The 19,885-nt window shown below is 37.2% G+C and overlaps 1 protein-coding gene across 2 annotated transcripts in view; it reads right to left on the bottom strand.

Annotated features, from left to right (window-relative positions):
* Window positions 1-19,885, bottom strand: part of jak2b (Janus kinase 2b) — a 45,050-nt gene that overhangs the window by 14,002 nt on the left and 11,163 nt on the right. For both annotated transcript variants that reach the window (XM_081366752.1, XM_081366753.1), the window contains exons 2-18: window positions 17,957-18,200; window positions 15,846-15,969; window positions 15,610-15,727; window positions 12,066-12,211; window positions 10,719-11,013; window positions 8,278-8,394; window positions 7,960-8,117; window positions 7,655-7,766; window positions 6,635-6,821; window positions 5,677-5,801; window positions 5,004-5,138; window positions 4,501-4,588; window positions 4,289-4,422; window positions 4,069-4,207; window positions 2,185-2,336; window positions 1,856-2,006; window positions 1,599-1,735 (exon numbers count right to left, since the gene is read on the bottom strand). In XM_081366752.1, the coding sequence (XP_081222878.1) occupies window positions 1,599-1,735; window positions 1,856-2,006; window positions 2,185-2,336; window positions 4,069-4,207; window positions 4,289-4,422; window positions 4,501-4,588; window positions 5,004-5,138; window positions 5,677-5,801; window positions 6,635-6,821; window positions 7,655-7,766; window positions 7,960-8,117; window positions 8,278-8,394; window positions 10,719-11,013; window positions 12,066-12,211; window positions 15,610-15,727; window positions 15,846-15,969; window positions 17,957-18,158 (2,520 nt within the window). In that variant the 5' untranslated portion in view covers window positions 18,159-18,200. The remainder of the gene's footprint in view (window positions 1-1,598; window positions 1,736-1,855; window positions 2,007-2,184; window positions 2,337-4,068; window positions 4,208-4,288; window positions 4,423-4,500; window positions 4,589-5,003; window positions 5,139-5,676; window positions 5,802-6,634; window positions 6,822-7,654; window positions 7,767-7,959; window positions 8,118-8,277; window positions 8,395-10,718; window positions 11,014-12,065; window positions 12,212-15,609; window positions 15,728-15,845; window positions 15,970-17,956; window positions 18,201-19,885) is intronic.

The raw sequence follows: 19,885 nt of genomic DNA on the forward strand, positions 1-19,885 counted from the left end.
TATTGCTCTGTGTTCCTCTTCTCTCCCTTGTTTTGTCTGATTTCTAATAGGTTATCCAATGATGGGGTGTAAGAAAGCCATTGGTTGTCCAGTCGGGGCATGGTCTCTTTAAGGATGCTGCTGGAACTCGTCTGGGAGCTCATTGTTGGTTCGGTCGTTCTCGGGTTGAGCGCTCCGGAATCCCTCCTCCGACCAATGATCAAATTTGTGTAATAGATGTTAATTAGTTCAAGAGAATGTGTATCTTTCTGCAACATCTGAAACCGGTCCCCTTATGTCCAAACAACATATTCTACACGTGGAGCGTAGGAGCTGAAATTGGTTTGAGCTCTGTTTTTGGCAGGGAGTTAGGTAAGCTAAATGTATTTACTTTCATTATTGGATTAGGTTATTAATTTCCCCCTTTTTTGTTTGTTATTTTGGCCTTTGGGACACCCTGAAGAGATGCTCTTTATTTCACTTGTTATTCCTTAATAAATGTATTACTTTTTCTGCTGAGATTTGTGTATGTGTTTGATTATCGACCGGAGTGATTGAACTTTATTTATTACACCTTTTTAGAGTTTCCTATATTCCCCTAGAGGCGGGGTGTAATAACATTTCATATGGATTACATAATCTGAGAATATTTGTTTTCCACTTGAATTGGTTGCCAATCGCTTGAGATTTCAAGCTTTCTATAGATATATTTTTCATGTCTGTGAGGCAAGTATACACTTATTGGTTTATTTATGTGACGCACTGCAGTTCAGGGAGATCGAGACAGCAGAAAGCACATCCTGTTTGCTTGCTTTATTTTACAAAAGCACAATGTTTTGTTGTTACTATGAGCGTACACAAATAAAAGTTTGGCATGATGTATTACTCTTATCTGTAGAAATGTAGAAGTTGAAGCTGTAGAAGTTGAAGAAATGCAAGTGATCATGCTGGCGCCTTCACGTCATGCAATAAGCACTTTACACTTCCGCTTCCACACTCCGCACAAACGCATTTATCTAGGTTAACATTAGAGCGAGTGAGCAGCCATGTAAAGTTACTACTTACATGTTTCAAATGATAAGCCATATAATAAGCCAATGATAAGGTCGATGGATAATAGGCGAATGTTTCGATATCCTGCCTGACATACTGTAACTACCACAAGGACCCGCCATTAACGATCTGTCCCTCACAGACTTACGACACTTTTTTTATTGTGGAGTTCTTTTTTTCTGCGACTAACAGACAAATAAAATATTGGTCGACTAAGCCTCTTCTGGTCGGCTAACGATTAGTCAACTATTAGGATGCAGTTATTGTCTTCAGTGTCACATGATCCTCTAGATTAGAAATCATTCTAATATGCGGATTTCTTATTATTGATGTTGAAAACAGTTATTCTGCTTAATATATTTGTTGAAACCACAATTCCTTTTTTTTTAAGACTCTTTGATGAAAAGAATGTTAGCATTTATTTGAAATAGAAATCTTTTTCAACATTATAAGTCTCTTGCTGAATAAAATTATACATTTCTTTGAAACCCCCCCCCCCCCCCATACAAATCTTACTGCCCCCAAACATTTTAATAGTAGTTTAGATATAAAATAAAATGATCTACCTTGCCAAGCTGCTGCAGGAAAATGAGATGTCTCTCCTCAAACTGCACTGGCTCCTCATTCTCAAACGCTCCAGTATTGAATCCAGATGCTCCTGCTCTGCTGGGTAAAATGTCACTCTCCTTCACGATCTCATAATCTGAGAACACATTTCATCACTCAACATTACACAGCAAGTGCAAGAATGAGCAACAACACAAATAAATTGTGACATCAAAATGCCAGTGGGACTGGGTGTGTTACATTTGACTGTCCTGACCTGGGCAGAAGAGACTGTTGAGGTCTCGTATGATGGCTCTGAATGAAGGTCTGAATGTTGGCTCATAGTCCATGCAGCTGTTGATCAGGTTAGCAAGCTCTGTCCACTTGGGAGCAGGTAGTTGGTGATGGTTTTCATAGAACAATTGTTTCTGAATGGAGGATTACAAGAAATGTTCGTCAAGAGGTACGGATTATTTCTGAATGGAGGATTACAAGAAATGTTCGTCAAGAGGTACGGATTATTTCTTTAACAGCACTTTGTACTAAAACAGGCTTTTCTAATAAATATTTACTGTATTAGTATACTGTGGACAAGTATTGCTTCACCTTGGAACTGTCCATGTTGGCAAGTGGCTTTTCTCCTCCGCTGCAAATCTCCCATAAAGTTGTCCCAAAGCTCCATTTGTCTGAGGCAAGACTCAGGTTTTTCGGATCTAAGATGCATTCAGGGGACACCCAGGGAATTCGCTCCACGAGAACTATAAAAATATTTAAAATGAACTTAAAATTAAATGCAAATATTTAAATCAAATTTGACAACCCATTATCTACATATTAAAGACCCTCTGTGGTGAAAGTTTTTAATGTTTATATGTTTGTGTTTTTTTTAAATATACTTTCATGTGCAAATTCATCAGTCAACACCATTGCAGAGTATTTTCTCCTGAAAACTGCAATGAACCAAAGACGGTCTCAAAAACGCAGTTTTAAATCCCGTCAACGTGCGGGCGGGCTTTAATCATATCATTAACTGCTCTGAAGTAGGTGTGTCTCAAAAGTAGCCAGGTTATACCGGCATTTCTGGTGATATGAAAAATCAGGTACATTTAGCAATATAGCAGGTGAATTACGTAAATTATGTATATTACGATGTTATGATGAACTATATGCCTTTCTCCACTGACTTTCTCAATTGTTCAAAGCATGAGGATACTGATTATTAGAAGGCAGCTGTGTACCTCAGAGATGGCGAATGGGAACATGGTTTGATAATTTGAAAAACTGGGGATAATTTGCATGTTCATTGATCTACGTATACTAAATGAAGCAAGGGTGTGGAGTTCTCTTCAAGCTTTTTTTTTAAGGCATGAATTATTTTCACCAAAAAAAATTAAACATAATTTTGGTGATCAAAGATGAGTTTTAAGGGATCAGGCAAATAAACTCCCATTTGGCCTAATTTAATTTTGTTAAATAAAGTTAATTTAATTTAGTAAATATAAGCAGTTTACTGTAATGTACATGTAAGTCGTGGCTTTCATTTCAAGTTATCATTATATTGGCCATCGTCTATTAAAACAACCCACATTTGTTTACCACGGCACTATTTGACAGAATGCTTTTGGACCTTATTAACAACAAATCTTAAAAGGGAAAGTTCACCCCCAAATTAAAATTCAGTCATTTAAATCACCCTCATATCATTCCAAACTTGTATGACTTTTTTTCTTCTGTGGAATAATCTCTCTGTGTTTTTTGATGTTTTGGGCCCCATTGACTTTCATTGTGTGTACAAAAACAGTTAAAACATTCTTCAAAATATCTTCTTTTGTGTTCCACAGAAGAAAGTCTTACATGTTTTGAACAATATGAGGGTTAGTAAATGATAACAGAATTTTCATTATTTTCATTTTTGGGTGAACCATCTCTTTAATAAGATGACGTCTGCCCTCTACTGGTCAGTGTGCATGACAACAAGTAAAATATGCTTCTGCTAAAATAGTTCTAGCACTGACATTCTGCTTCATGGTATCTTGTCACCGAAATGTGTTGTATAAACAGTCAACTCTGCATTTTGATGAGAAAAATGTCAAATGGCGACGAAAATGCATCACCTGGAGTGAAGAAGAGACCATTTCATTCTTACTTTTAAAGACCAAAAAAAAAAAAAAAAAAAAAAAACCTGATAGTATATTTGGCAATGTATAATATGAGGAAGTGCAATGCTAGAGCTTTTATATAAAAAGGTCGCGTGCTGCGTTCGGCCAATCAGTGACACTGACCCACAAATACGCAAATAAGGACAATAACTGAGGGTTTAGGAATGTACAGTGTGAAATGTCATCTTATGAATACCCATGATTAATTGCTAAACACATGTAAATCATGAGCAGTATGATGTGTGAAGCAAGATAAAATATATAGATGTAATGAAAAGGCAGCTACAGATTCACACAAGTTCTCCAAAGAGCCTTCATGCGGTTCACTCACTCTCTCTGGGCAGCACTGTGATGCCGATGCCAGGGTCACTTAGTTTGATGAATGGAGGGGTTCCCAACGTCCTGTCCTCCTCCCTGATCAAAAGGATGTTTTTTGCACACACATTCCCATGAGCCAGATTCTTTTCCTCCTGAGTGTGAAAGAACAAAAGCATTAGTCTACTTGGCTCACAATCCACATGGGCTATTCCTGAATTGTTGCGATTTCTTACCAAAAAAAGCATAGCCCAGGTAAGCTGCTTGGCCACTTCCAACTTCCACAGGATATTAACTGATATTGAGTTCTTGTTTTTCTTCAGGTATGTGTCCAATGACCCAAACTTCACATATTCCTGCACCATGATGTCTAAGACCAAAAAATCCACAAGCTCAAGTATGCGGCGGTAAATCATTTTGGTCACATGTGAGCGGTGTGAACACTTACTCTCGTCTCCGCACACACAGATCCCGTAAGTCAACACCAGATGCTTGTGGGTGAGCTGGCTCATCATGCTGGCTGCCTCAAAGAAAGACTTACAGAGGGGAAAAAAATTAAGAGACTGAAGAAACCACTACATCAGTTAATCAAGCACAAACAAGTATACTTCCTTTAGTGAGATATCTTGATATAACATGTTATATTAAAGCAGAGGTTTCAACCCTGCTCCTGGAAACCCACCGACCTGCAAAGTTTATATACAACCTGATTCAGCACACCTGTGATTTTCAAGTGATCCTGAAAAGCTTGAATAGCTGGTTCAGGTTTATTTGAGCGAAACTCTGCAGGACAGTGGGTCGCAAGGATTCAATTCGCTTTTCGATTCAGGGAGTCAGTCACAATTCAATTCCAAAATTTCTCCAGAATCAGTTGCACACTTCCCCCTACATTTATGTGGTCCACTTTGACAAAACTCTCTCTTAAAACAGGACATTTGATCTATATCTTACCTCAGAGTAATTTCTGTGTGCTTTATCCAAAACTTTGACAATGACTTCAGTCTTATGGGTTTCTCCGTAGTCTCCCTGCTCTTTCCGAATCCCTTTGAATATCTTGGTGAATGTCCCCTGACCTTGACTCTCACCCTGGAAACAATAATCATATGAAACTTGACATTTACACTAACATTCAAAAGTTTGGGGTCAGTAAGGTTTTTAATGTTTTTGAAAGAAGTATCTTATGCTCAGCAAGGCTGCATTTATTTGAACAAAATATTTTAAACAACTTAAAATAACTGTTTTATACATTATATTTTAAAATGTCATTTATTCATGTGAAGGCAAAGCTGAATTGTCAGCATCATTACTCCATTCTTCAGTGTCACATGATTCTTCAGAAATCATTCTAATATGCTGATTTGCTGCTCAAGAATCATTTCTTATTATTATATTTGTTAAAAACAGTTGTGCAGCTTAATAATTTTGTGGAAATGGTGATATATTTTTTCAGGATACTTTGATGAATAAAAAGTTCAAAAGAAGAGCTTTTTTTTAAAATAGCGTCTTTTGTAACATTACAAATGTCTTTACAGTCACATTTGATCAATTTACTGCATCCATGCTCAAAAGTATTCATTCCTTTACAAAAAATCTTATCACATGTATAAGATAACAGGATGCTTACAAGATCAAGGTCTTCTTTCCTGATTTTGTGGAATACCATCTGACTGATGTTGTGTCTCTGCAGTGAGGGAGACAGGGGAACCTCCAAACCCCGATGACTTCGGCACACCAACAAACTCGACTTCTCTATTTACATCAAAAACACAAAGCAAAAATAGTAAACCATCAACCCATTATAAAAGGATCAAGAAAACATTTTCCAAATCTAAAAGGTTTGTTTTCCAGGTGATATTGTAGAGTTGTACATTTCTGGTATTCGTATGTCCTATAACCAGGGCTTGACATTAACTTTTTTTGCTCTCCAGCCACTGTGGCTAGTGGTTTTCCAAACTTACTAGCCACACAGCAATTTCACTGGCCACAATTTTGACATCGATACCATTGGGGGAAAACTAGCATATATATATTTTTAATATTACCTCATAATTTGGCAGTAGGTATTTTAGGCTGCTGTCGCTTTAAGACATGATGTACAGATCCATTATACTGTTGTATATAGCCAATATACTGCACTTGTCTTTATGTGCACGCAATTTGGTTGTGAGCACAAATTCTGCTAAACACGCGCAATCCCATGCCGAAATTCAAGCCCTGTACCACCAACAATATTCATCCGGAGCAAGTGAAATGAGCGAGTAAAGGGTTTGTGTGTCAACTCGCTGTCGGAGAATTAGAGAGCGAGAACGAGCAGCTGGTATCTTGTGTATCTATTCTGCAGAAGAGTTTCAGATATTTCCATATCGATATCTTTGACAACACTAGATTGCATTTAGTTTATTATTTCAGATGCATTTTTAAGTCTACAATTGAAAAATGTATATTATATAAAATCCAACCCGCCAAAGTGGCTAGTAGGAGTGAATGCATTACACGCCACAGCTGAAATCCACACGCATTTGGTGGGTGTTAATGCCAAGCCCTGCATATAACCAAATGAGAATATCAGGTGCAGTACTGACCTTTGGCCTTTGGTGAACAGCACCTGCTAAACTGAAAGATGATACCATCTGATTTTACGGTTTCCTTCTGGTAGCACTTGAGCAGCTCCTGCAAGCTTCTAAAACTCCTTTTGGTTCCACTAAGATTGTAGTCGCCATTCTCCGACCTGGTGATCAGGCAGTGCTTGTACTCTATGTCCTCATACGCCTGAGAGAAAGAAATCATTATGTCAAGAGACTGCCAGGATGTTTAAAAGGACACAGCTGATGTACACCACCGTTCAAAAGTTTTGGGGTCAGTAAGATATTTTTGAGAAAGAAATTAACACGTTTCTTCAGCAAGGATGCATTAAATGGGTTAAAAGTGACACTAATGACATTTATAATGTTACAAAAGATTTCTATTTCAAATAAATGCTGTTCTTTTTTACTTTTTATTCATCAAACTATCCTGAAATAAAAAAGTATCATGTTTTCCACGATAATATTAAGCAGCACAACTGCTTTCTACATTGATATAATAAGGAATGTTTCTTCAGTAGCAAATCAGCATATAGGAATGATTTCTGAAGGATCATGTGGCAATGAAGACCAAAGTAATAATGCTAAAATTCAGCTTTTGCCATCAGGAATAAATTACATTTTGCAATATATAAAGCAGCTATTTTAAATTGTAATAATATTTCACAATAATACAAATAAATTAAATAATATTTTATATAAATGCAGCCTTGCTGAGCATAAGACTTCTTCCAAAAATATTTCACTATATATAAAATAGACAACTGTTATTTTAAATAAGAATGAATATAATAATATTTCACAATATTACTTTACTGTATTTTTGATCAAATAAATGCCGCCTTGGTGAGCCTTGGTTTCAAAAACATCAAAAAAATCTTACCAAGTCCAAACTTTTGATTGGTAGTATATGAAGGTCGGGATTAGATTGGAGGAATATTCGATCTTAAGTACAAAATGCTACTAATTGATAATATATTATGTTTTGTGTAATTAAAATGGCACTTTGCAAAAACGTACCCCGACTGCAAGAGTCAGGAAGTATTTGTTGAAGTCTTTGGGGCTGCACCGGAGCACAAAGAGACCTCTCTGGTTCCCTGACTTGTGTAGTTTACTGATTGCAAACTCCATTCTGTCAACACAGGCAATGAAAACAATGATGACGCTTAAAAATAATGCATGAATGCAAATCTTCTAAACCTGAAAAAAATAAATATAAAGCCTCAGAAATGGGGCTCTATAATAAATCGTTTAGAGAAATCTGAACAGAAAACCAAGAGTAAATAAATAGCCAGTCATTCATAAGCATTTCCCGTAGTGCTTACGATATCGGCCCGTGGCAGTAGCTCTCGATGGCCTCCAGCAGATGGGGTGGGACGACATCCTTGCAGAGGTAGTGATGGGCATCTGTGGTCAGTCTGTAGTAGCCATCGATTAGAGACACAAATGACAACGCCTCCATTGAGGTGGAAAACACCAGCTCCTGTATGAAAATAAAAAAATAAATCCCATTTTAGTGCATGATCTGTAAATATTCTCAAAGATAATAGCAGGAACAAATCCAGTAGTTCAAAGGCACTTTGAGACCCCTTTAAAATAGAGTAACAATAAAAGGATATCCCAGAGAGTTACAACAGACTTACTAGAATTTTTCCATCCTGTCTGTTGATGGAGACAATGCGGTTCATGTTGGTTCCCTCTTTGCCTTGTCTGATACTGATATCGACAACTTCCGCAAAATCACAATATGTCTGCAGGTCCTTGTGAGAAAGTACAATAGTGTTACGAAATTTCTTTAAATACGAAACCTTTTTAAATTTTGGCATCAGTACAGAAATATTAATAAAACACAACAAGACTGGTATTTCCTTCAGGATATGCCAATGCATTCAAGGCAGCAAAATAATTGTTTTAAATTTCCAGGTAGGTTTAGGTTTCAGGCTTTAGTACAGCATAAATGAAATGCCACATCAGAGCCGATTTGCCATTGTCATGACACACACTCATCATGCTCAGTTATTTTAAATTGTTTTAAAATTGCTATTTTTACTGCATTTTTGATAAAAAGCAGGCCTGTTGAGCATAAGAGACTTAATATACAAATATTAAATACACTACATTTCAAAAGTTTGTGGTCAGTAAGATATGTTAAATGGTTTTTGAATTCATTGTAGAGAGGAATAACAACAATGTTTAACGAACATCAGTGCTGCCTTGAAAACACTATTTAAAAATAGAGAAAGTAAAACACTCCACAGTTACTGGCCTGACCTCTATTAATCTAAAGTCGGATCTGTTTCACCTGAGGTGGGTAGTGGGTTCTAGAACAAACAGCCGTTCACAAAGAGTTCATAAAGTTAAAGCTGTTTAAACATTTACTCAAATCACTAAAGCATATGTGTGACCAGCACTGATGGGCAGTAACGCGTTAGAAGTAACACGTTACTGTAATCCGATTACTTTTTTCAACACGTTACTGTAATCTTACTTTTTTCAAGTAACAAGTAAAGTAAGGGATTACAATTGCAAAAACAGTAATTAGATTACTGTTACTTCCCCGTAAGCAGGCTGCGTTACTGCGTTATTCTGCGAGACTGTCTCGCGACGTGAGCCGTGACTCGTGAGTGACAATGACATGAGCGCCGCGAAGTCAGTGGTAAACACTATGGCAAGCGATCGCGTTCAAAAGTCTTTAAACGAAACGCGTGAATTTTGACGCGTCAACACGCACCGTTTGTTCGTGTTCAGACGTCATGTTTATTCATGAAGGATGTCGTAATGGTAAACTGCTATGCACGTGCAAAATCAGACGTTATATTTGTTCATGAGGGATAATGCATTGGTACGTTGTGAGTGATGTCAGTCTTATGTCATGATTTGTCATGCCTTTTTAAGTTGTTCGTTTAACATTCTTTCCCAAGGTAGAAAAGTCAACAGCTCTTAGAATGGGTCTTTTATTTGAGCAAACTGCCAAAAAACCTTTTCAGGCTGTGTGCAGCTGAACCAAGAAAAGCTTAAGATTGCATGGAGCTGATAAGCATGAATGGCAGAAGAAAAAGACTGCAATTAAAAAACAAAACAAGATAAAATTATTTGAATGCAAGCAATAAAAAACTGCACAGATCAGCTGTGGAATAAAAGAAAAGAAATGCATGATCAACTAGATTAAGGCAAACTCCTGTCTTAATTTAAACCCTGTCCACCACCCCCAAAGGTTTCACAAAGTTATTCTTGCCACTGTAACTTATGGCTTCCTAAAGACAGAACAGGAAAAAAATGCGATTTTTTTGTGTGTGTGTGTGTGTGTGTGTGTGTGTTGTAAATATAATTTATTCCGAATCAGTATTCTCATCAGTTCAGTCAGCTTTAACATATATAAATCGGCATATTTATGATATTTTAACCTTTATAAAGGGCATTTTTCCCTAATCATTTGCTTCATCTTTCATTTAAAATTCTTAAATTTGATCAATAAATTACAATAGAATAATAAGATGCTAAAGGGCTGTTACCAATCAAATAAACTGCATTAAATAATGTAATGAGATTATTTAAAATATTTTTTGAATATACAAATAAGAAATATTATTTGTGCATAGAAATAATATTTATAACCGGCCGGTAGGAGGCGGCAGGCGACCATCTTAATGAGTGAGTCATTGATGCAATGTGCATAAAGTTAAAATACTGAAACTAATAAAACAAGTTTTAAAAAATGTTTCATTTGATTCAATTTTAGATGATGGAATATGCAGAAAGAATAGAATTAAGCAGAAAGGTCTATTGCTTTATAGCGTATTCATTTCGTGCATCATGTTTTTGAAAAGTAACTAGTAAAGTAACTACTTTTGAAAATAAGTAATCAGTAAAGTAACTGGATTACTTTCTTGGAGAAGTAATCAGTAATCAGTAACTAATTACTTTTTCCAAGTAACTTGACCAACACTGGTGACCAGATTGACTTCAATCACACAAGTTTAGATCTTGCTTTGTGTATATGCATGACCAAGGGGTGAACATGTGATTTTGAGCTACTCATGAATTTGAAATAAAACATTTAGGTTCAACATCTAAAACTGGTTACCTCAGACTGTGTGTCTTTGTGTCGTTCACGGCACCACTGGATGCCGCGGTCTGCGGAGATGACGATGGTGACCTGCTCGGCCGAGGGCTCTTTGACCTGAAAGCGTTCGGTGTAGAAGCCAGAGTCCAGGGACTCCAGGCTGATCAGGTATTTGAGTTTTAGGTCGCGCGCTGAGGCTCGGCACTGGCTGAGCTGCTGCACGACTTTCCGAAAGCGATAGCGGATGCGCTTCCTTGTGACAAAATGGTAATCCTGGATTCGCTCCCTCATGTCTTTAGGGAGGAAAGACTTGTAACTGTGAATTAAGCAGATAATGAGAATTACTGTCAAACACCACATTTTGTTTGTAGGATGGATGTAAGTTTTAAAGGTCTTTGTCCCATTTTTGTTTTTATTAGGGCTGTCAATGTTAACGCATTAACGTGTGCGATTCATTCAAAATCACAACGCACATATTGCAAATAAACGTATGCAAATAAATACTGAAGCACGTGATATTGCGTCATTAATGTAATTTACGTCACACTGCCAGATGATCTTAGAAGTCGGGAGTTTATCACACTGAGCATCTACAATGGCTCAAGCACTTGAAACCCTGGTAGGTGCAAATTTCTATTTTAACCCGATTTCGCTTCTCGGTTTGCGATCAGATCAGTTCCTCTGGGAGAGTTTTCGGTCCAATGATCCAGTAGGCAAATTCATTCAAACAATTAATCAGTCCAAAACAGCACTAATATAAAGAAAACCAGGCTTATTAAATCAGAGATAGTAGAGAGAATAAAGACTCGCAATGCGTTTTCAGTGAATTATTCATTACAGTATGTTTTTTGCTTTAAAACATGAGCTCGATCATATTCTGTGTTTGTTTCAGAAGAGTGCGAGCCACAAACATCCCACCACTGTATGCCCAGATGATACGCAAACTATGTTTCTGGGCTGGATAAAGCAAGCCAGAGTCTCGATAGTAAAGTTTTAAATGCTGCGAATTGTAATAAAGGTAAAAACGATTGCAGTGACGTACAGGACTCGTAAAGTAAGTGCGTGTGTGTCTGTCATACTGATGCACAAACAAACAGTGTATGTGTGTTTCCACACACATTCAGGATAATGTTTTGATTTATCATGTGCATGTTGCTGTGTTTAGTAATTTAGGTGTTTAGTAACGTCTATGATGAATTAGGAGATCTGAGATGGTTTGGATTCAGACAACAAAGCAGGTTTTAGAGAAAGCGGCAAAATTCTGGAGGATTTACAGAGGCAAATGGGATCATAACTTTAAATGGACTCATCGTAGATATGATACATTGACAGGTCTAAATATCAAGTAGATCATCCTATCATTGGTACCTAATGTCATTGTAGATGTCCAGTGGGGAACACTGCTTCTCTTTGGCAGTCCTCATCATGTCCAGCACAGCCATGCCAAGGCACTCCTCCTGAACCTCATGGTCACTGGATAACTTTACCCAGCTGTTTACAAAGTCACTTCTCCACTGCATACACAAAACAGAGAGTGGAACCCCACATCAGTATTACAGTATAAAAAAGAGAGAGAGAGAGAGAGAGAGAGAGAGAGAGATGAATGACATGGCAGTAATTCTCTGGGAACAATGTTTAAACACCTTTATTAAACAGGAGTTAAGGCCACGTTTAAACCGGAGGGCATTTATTCGATCAAAAATGCAGAAAAAAAGCAGTATTGTGAAATGTTATTACAATTTTAAATAACTGTGATCTATTTTAATATATTTTAAAATGTAATTTATTCCTGTGATGGCAAAGCTGAATTTTCAGCAGCCATGATCCTTTAAAAAGGATGTGCACCACATGCATTTTAATCACCACAACTGTCTGAGGCTGTCTACTGGAATCAAAGTAAACATTGTCTTTGTCTACTGATCGAGTGCATGATAAAAGTGCGTAGCAACGTAAAGTCCCGTTCGCTGCCGTGTTCATGACATGTTTGATCTTGGAAGATCTAAATGAAGCAAATTATGGCTTGCACTTCTGTAACCAAAGCTGAATGTCTTTTCCTATGTAACACGACAGCCAGCTCTCAATGATTTGATGGCGCCTGGGAGGCTCAATGTTTACAATTTTGGGAGAAATAAACTCATGAATGGCAAACTAGTAGTCAAGGAGCAATAATTCTGGGTTAACAATGCATTTTAAGCATAGAAAATCTTACATATTTCAGCTTTAAACCAGAGTTAAAAATAGTGGTCAACTATTATGATTTCTTTTTTATATGCAGAAACTGATATTTGTAGATGATGATCAATATTCTGATATAATTAAAACTATTTCATGATAGATGTTCACAAATTTGCTTGGAATGAAAACTTATTTTACACAATATTTACTGAACAAATGAAACTGTCCACTATCTATTTACAGTGCTGTCAAATGGTTAGGTTGTTGGCCAATTTGGCACATTTTCTGTCACCAAACAATAATCTCAAAATGGTAATTATCAGCCGATTAATTAGCCTGGCTGATAACAGCCTATATCTAAAAAGTACCCTGGGTTAATGATATTAAATGGAGTTAAGAGTATGTTACGTTTAAAACCCAATAGAAAGATGTAGTCACCATGGAACTGCGATTTTACACAGAAAAACACCATTTCTAAAACTACTGATAGCATGTCAAACAAACATCAGTACGCAAACAATGTTGTTTTCATTGTATACTACCTACTATGACACTGCTGTGCATTAATGCGAGTGTGCTAGAGAAAACCACAGGAGGTATAAGCAAACATACATTGTGAAAACAACCACAAACAGAGCAGCCGCAGACTGTCTGACAAGTGTACACAAGATGCTGCCTCAAAAACGGGTTTCAAAATGACTCCAGTCTGTGTTAAACTTGCACTTAAGGAAATAAACCCATGTAATCCAATGGGGTCAGACAGAGTGCACCTCCAAACACATAGCAGCTTAAATTTAAACCCCCATAAGCCTGTTCTTCTTTACCTGGATGAACTCAACATGATGGTCGTATGACTTCCGCTAAAGCACAGCTATGATAGTGGTTTCCAAACGTTTTCTTTTGGGCCTGACTTTTGTAGAGAAAAATATTTTCAAGCCCCTCCACCAGCACGCACCCACATAAAGACTCTTTTAGAGACATGACCTTGCTTGCAAAATCCTATAGGATTTATTTGAAAGATAATATAATACAGTACTAAAACTTCTTAACTTCAACAGTATGCTTTTTAAATGGTCTCTTAGCGGCATCTTAACTTGTTGGGGTTCATACTGCCAGAACAAGCTAATATTTTGAGGCACGCAACACACTGTGGTCACTCTTCATTACTCACCGTTGTACTGGTGAATCCGAGGACGAGATATGCCTCATCATATTTTCTTGTCTTGAGGCTGTCTACCCAGGACGCAACAAAGCGAACGTTACAAATCCATTTTTTCTTTTGTGTCAGAAGTACCGCAAGCGCTTGAAGCACGTCAGAAATAGAACGGGGCATCAGTTTCCTGTCAGGGATTTGTTGTGTCGCGCCATATCCAGTGTAGACAGCATCACTGATTATAATGGGTTCTATTTGCTTTTGTCACGTCGCGCCGCAGTGCTCGTGTCTGGTGCAGACACGTTGTTTTGGTAGTCGTGATGTTTGAAGCAGATCCATTATCTCCTTTACGCTTACCTGGCACTGATGTATGTATCGTGGATAGTTCACCCAAAATAAAAAGTACTGTGTGAGAAAAAAAAATTCAAGTTTTCAGAGTTTTAGTGTCTGTATTACTACATATAAGGTTGAATATAATGTATAATAATGCAATGGGGGAATATCTGTGTAAAAAGTGGCCTACATTATTTTAAATATATCTAGTCAGTGATAGAGTGCAAGCATATTTGTCTAAAATAATTCTGTATTTTCAGCTTGAGAATCATGAATATTTTTATTCTGGTGTCACCATTGTCCCTTGGGTTACCAGCACCAAGTCCAAGCCTATTCATTTCCACCCACAATGTAATACCAAATTTAGCATTTTAATCAACAGCACATTTTTTGTTAAACTTTTATCATATGTCTTGGAGTATCGCAATAATATTGTATCGGGAGTTCAGTATCGTGAAATGTATCGAATCAGGTTAGGGTATTGTTACACCCAAACTTGTCCATGCTTAGTACAGAACCATGCATCATTCTTTTATAGTTTTACACGGCTCCCTGCAATTCTCGATTCTGATTGTCTCCTAGTGGTCTGTTATTTCCTCTATTTCTACATTTACATGAAATATTATGCTCAGTTAACAGTTTAAACTAATAGTTTAATAACCCTATTAAAACGTAATTGTTAAAATAAATAGTATTTTTTTCAAAGATGGCATTTAAAACAAATCTTAGTCTACAAAATAGTCAGGAATTTTAATATCCAGCATTGTGGCTGCATTTTGCATGGGAAGCTGTACTAAAAAGCTGAAGTTAGGAATAAAAAAATCAGATCAATCAACTTCCCCTCAGTTAGTCATCGCATGACAAACTGTTAGTGGAAGACAAACGGGCGCCACAAAACCAGCCCACTCAGTAGAGTCAGAGAGCGGGCAGCATGAGTTTCCTTTATTTATCATGTGTTTAGTAAATAGGGGCCTTTATCTGTGCAGATACACAGTGGCGTAATTCACATTTAAACACTGTAAAATCCGAAACCAAGACTGACTCTTTCCTGAGAAGATAATCTAGGCCAAACTGCAATTAAATTATATATGAATGTGCTCAATAACGCAAGATATGCTCAGATTTCAGGCCAAGTGAAGCGTAACTGTAAAACACTGCTATGGTGATTCAGTATCCACTGACAGCACACAACACTTAGTTCACAATTAAAGGTAATTTCTTTATTGCAAACCTGACGTGGGGAATCCTCACCTGAGCAAAGAGGTAAGACATTACATAGTCATCCAGGACAGGACTCTCAGATCCCTTAGTCACTCCATAGCGGTACGCCCGAGACGCTCCACAACTATACCAGCCGGGAAAATAGTACCTGACAGGAAATATCGCAGTCACTAAACTGCAGGCTACAAAACATTGAGACGGAGAAGACAAAGGCCAAATAAAATAAACCAGGTTAATTAAGTGAAATATGGAGCACAGTGCACTACCTAATTCTGAATAACAAACTCTCGTTGGCTGTTTCATGTAAATGGAGAACATGATTGGGTGATAACCAGACCCCTTCATCTTCTCTGTACAGTCCAAACAGGCTGCAGTAGACCGGTGTAACTCCTGTGAGAAACAGATGAACATAAAGAACAGACGCTAGTGAGACAACAGAGACAGACACAACATCAGCCCTAAGGCTCAAGAGCAACACATAAAAAACAAAGAACGGCAAACATAAATGCAAACAATTTTTTTACACCAAAATATCCAGTGTGAAGTAAGAAATGCCTGCACATATAAACTAGGGAATGGATCATGATGGTCAACAATGGTCCAACAGCGAAATAGTCAATTTGTGAGGTTAACTTTAGTTTGAACAGAATTGTCCTCATCTACACTACCGGTCAATAATTACGATTTTATTTCATGCTTTAAAAAAAAAAAAAAATTAATCAAAAATATAGTAAAATCAGTAATATTGTGAAAGATAAAATATAAAAATAACCGTTTTCTATTTGAATATATTTTGAATATATTTTACTGGGATGGTAAAGGGTGAATTCCAAATGGCATTTTTGCTCCCTTAAAGTGCACTTCGGGAAGGGGACACCATTTGTAGAAGCGTTCCCTACGAAAGAACCAAAGTCTTCAGTGTCACATGATCCTTCAGAATAGAATCCTAAAAAGAAATGCATCATGGATACCACAAAAAATTAACCACAACTGTTTTCAACATTGATAATCTTTTTTTTGGTCACACTTTAGTTTAGGGTACAGTTCTCACTATTTACTATTAACTAAGATTTTTGCCTCAAACTCCTAATTACTGCTTATTAATAGTTAGTAAGGTAGTTGTTAAGTTCAGGTATTGGGTGGATTTAGGGATGTAGAATATGGTCATGCAGAATAAGCCATTAATATCCTAGTAATATGCATGCTTATAAACAACTAGTTAATAGTGAGAATTGGACCCTAAACTAAAGTGTTACTTTTTTTTTTGGAGTACCAAATTAGCATATTAGAAGTATTTCTGAAGGATCATGTGACACTAAAAATTTTGCTTTGCCATCACAGGAATATATTTTAAAATATTTGTACAAAATTTTGCTGAGGCTAGTTATACATTTTATAAGTTCAGTGTTAAATGTACTTAAAACATGCATTTATTAGTTGATGTCTGATGCAATAAAAAATAATTTTCTTCAGTGCATAGACAAATAAAGACAAGGTGTTTCTGTAAATTTTCACAGGATAAATGACAATCAATCACAGATTCATTTACTAGCCCATTTACATTATTTTAATAGCAGCACCATGCTTAGCAGTAAAGAAAGTCAGCTAAAAAAGTGTGACAAGAAGACCATCACATGTCTGTCACCAATACCCTGTTGGGGATGAGCTGATGACTCCTGGGCTGATGTTTATCTTTTTTAAACAGTAAACACAGGTGGACTGACAGGATCTTATTATATAAGCCATCAATACTACACCTGATTAATGTGAGAATCCTGAGCATGCCACAAATAACTGACTGTTTTTGCAATAACCTATAATAATAATATAACATAATGTAATATAATATAATAATTATAAATATATAATCTATAATATTAATAATATATAACCTATAATATAATATAACATAATATAATATATTAATTACATCTCATTTTAAGAATAAAAAAAAAAAAGATACTGACGATACTGTGTTATCAATAATAAATCTAATGTTAGCCTGGTAAACCCTTTTTTCAGGGAAATCACTTTAACATTGTCCTAAACAGGAGCAACGTGACAAGTTTTCAGTAACGGTCCTAGTCGAAAATGTTGCGTGACATAGCATAATTTTTGTTTAATGCACAGCAGTGAGCATCCCAGTTTTTGATAAATTAAACTTCACAGTGGCCAGGCCTACTCTAAGATACACTAAGCAACCAATAAAATCATGTCATGGGACGTTTGCCACAGTCTCCATGGAAGGGATTTATCACATTGCATCTGGATGGAACACAGTGCAACATATTATTCTTTATCAGAACATTTCATTCATATCTACTAAATACATTTTTTTAAGCTTCTTTTCTATAATCACATGATGGGCATAACTGACCGCACTCCTTGGCAGCATCGATGATGAGCTGTTCGGTGACATACTCTCCCGGTGGGTAACACAGAGGGGTGCAGTTAGCATCGCTCCGGCTGCTGTGGTAGAGGTGGATCTTGAGAACGGTGGGCTGCTTTGGACAGAGCTCCTCATGGTGGACATCACCATTCTGGTAATGTGGTTCACACACAGCTGTCTCCATGTCCATCACAGAGACACATGTGATGAGAGATAAAACAGCAACATTCACCTGGTGGAGGACATGGAGAAAGAGTACATTATCTACTAGGCTTGGTGCGGTAGTTGTTGTAACCGGTGCAATTACATTACTTGGCCACCGTGGCAGCGCCCCCACTGTCGATTATTTTATTTTATGGAAATATAGCCTAAACTGAAAGCATCCACCTGCCAATGGCCAATATCTTTTTTATCGGTCATGAAAATGTTTTAGCAAAAACAGGCAGTTATGACACCAAAATTTCAATTAATCTAATCAAATGTAATATAACACTGCATAGTCTTCACTGTGTAAACGAAAAAATAGATTAAACATAGAATAACAAAAGTAATTCATTCAAGAGCAGTGAGTGTTTTTTTAACATTAAAAAAGCAGACAGCATCAAGTCAATTAGCCTGCTGTCACTTTAAGACCGAATGCACGGATCCAATATACTGATACACCCTGTACACAAGGCTTGAAATTGCGACCAATTTGGTCCCATATGCTCTTGAAACTTAATCTGTGAGACCTAAAAATATATTTGGGAGCATTTGTGCGAGTGCAAATAATGGTTTTACTGCGACCTTTTTTCATTTCTCTACAAAACGTTTGCACATTAGGCCTACTGCACAGTGTGTAACTTGTGTGCGCTGATACGCGGTGCCCGGACCATCATTCTATCCAACATTACATAACCAATCAAACTTCATCCTTACGTTCTCAACTTTAAAGCAGATTTTAGATTGGTTAATTTTAGCTGTCAATCACTCCCACTCCCTTTCACTGCGTTCCGTTGTCACATGACAGGGAGCTGTCTACCACGTGAAATTTAAAAGGCTGAATAAGGGAGAGACGCTGACAGATTTCTTTTGTAAGCCGTCACAAATAATCCTGGAGTTGGTGATGTGGTTAATGTGGCTGAAAAGAAATTGTACAGCTTTCGGAGAGAGTGGCTAAAAGATTTCGAGTGGCTCTGCTATGCTGATGGTTCAATGCATTGCGTTCACTGTAAAGCCTGTGGGACAGAATTTGCAGCTAACACAGCGGTCGCAACTGAATCAATACATTTTAAGCGCGCAAGCTTGGTTAAACACGAGTGCCAAGCACAAAAATGCAGGGACAAGTGTGTGGCAAACAAATCAGGTTCATCAGGTTCGATTATTAAGGCTTTTAATCGCCAGGATGCTGTCATTCTGCTCTGCTGGCAGAGCTAAACGTCACATTTGGTGGGTGCTCCTAAATTTTTTAAATTGGGAGCACCAGTGCTACCCAAGTAAAAAAGTGAATTTCGAACTCTGTGTACACATGCGTTTTCTGTCTCAACTGTTTACATTCATAACAATGTTTACTAAGATACTTGCCGAGACAGGCATTTTTTTGACACAACTGTGTGAATTTGTCCGTTCAAGTGCAAAAAGACATGAAAGAGCTCAATATTCACACGCTGTCTGAGACACGGTTTTCTGGGCGCGTGCCTCGGATGTTTAAACTTCCCTAACAGCATGCAAATAATGAGTTGAGTACATTTTTTCATGTTAAATTAAATTGCCATTAAATTGGCAAGGCTTACACTTTCGTGATGATACAGAACTGGCCCGTCAACTTTCCCAAGCGTCGTTCATGTTTATTTAAAATGATGTTCTCAAAACATTGCACTGTTAGAATTCAAAAAAATTTTACCAGCCAACTGCCAATTGACCTTTCGCCGAGCCCCG

The sequence above is a fragment of the Scardinius erythrophthalmus genome (assembly GCF_964197995.2).
Source record: "Scardinius erythrophthalmus genome assembly, chromosome: 5".
Lineage (NCBI taxonomy): Eukaryota > Metazoa > Chordata > Actinopteri > Cypriniformes > Leuciscidae > Scardinius > Scardinius erythrophthalmus.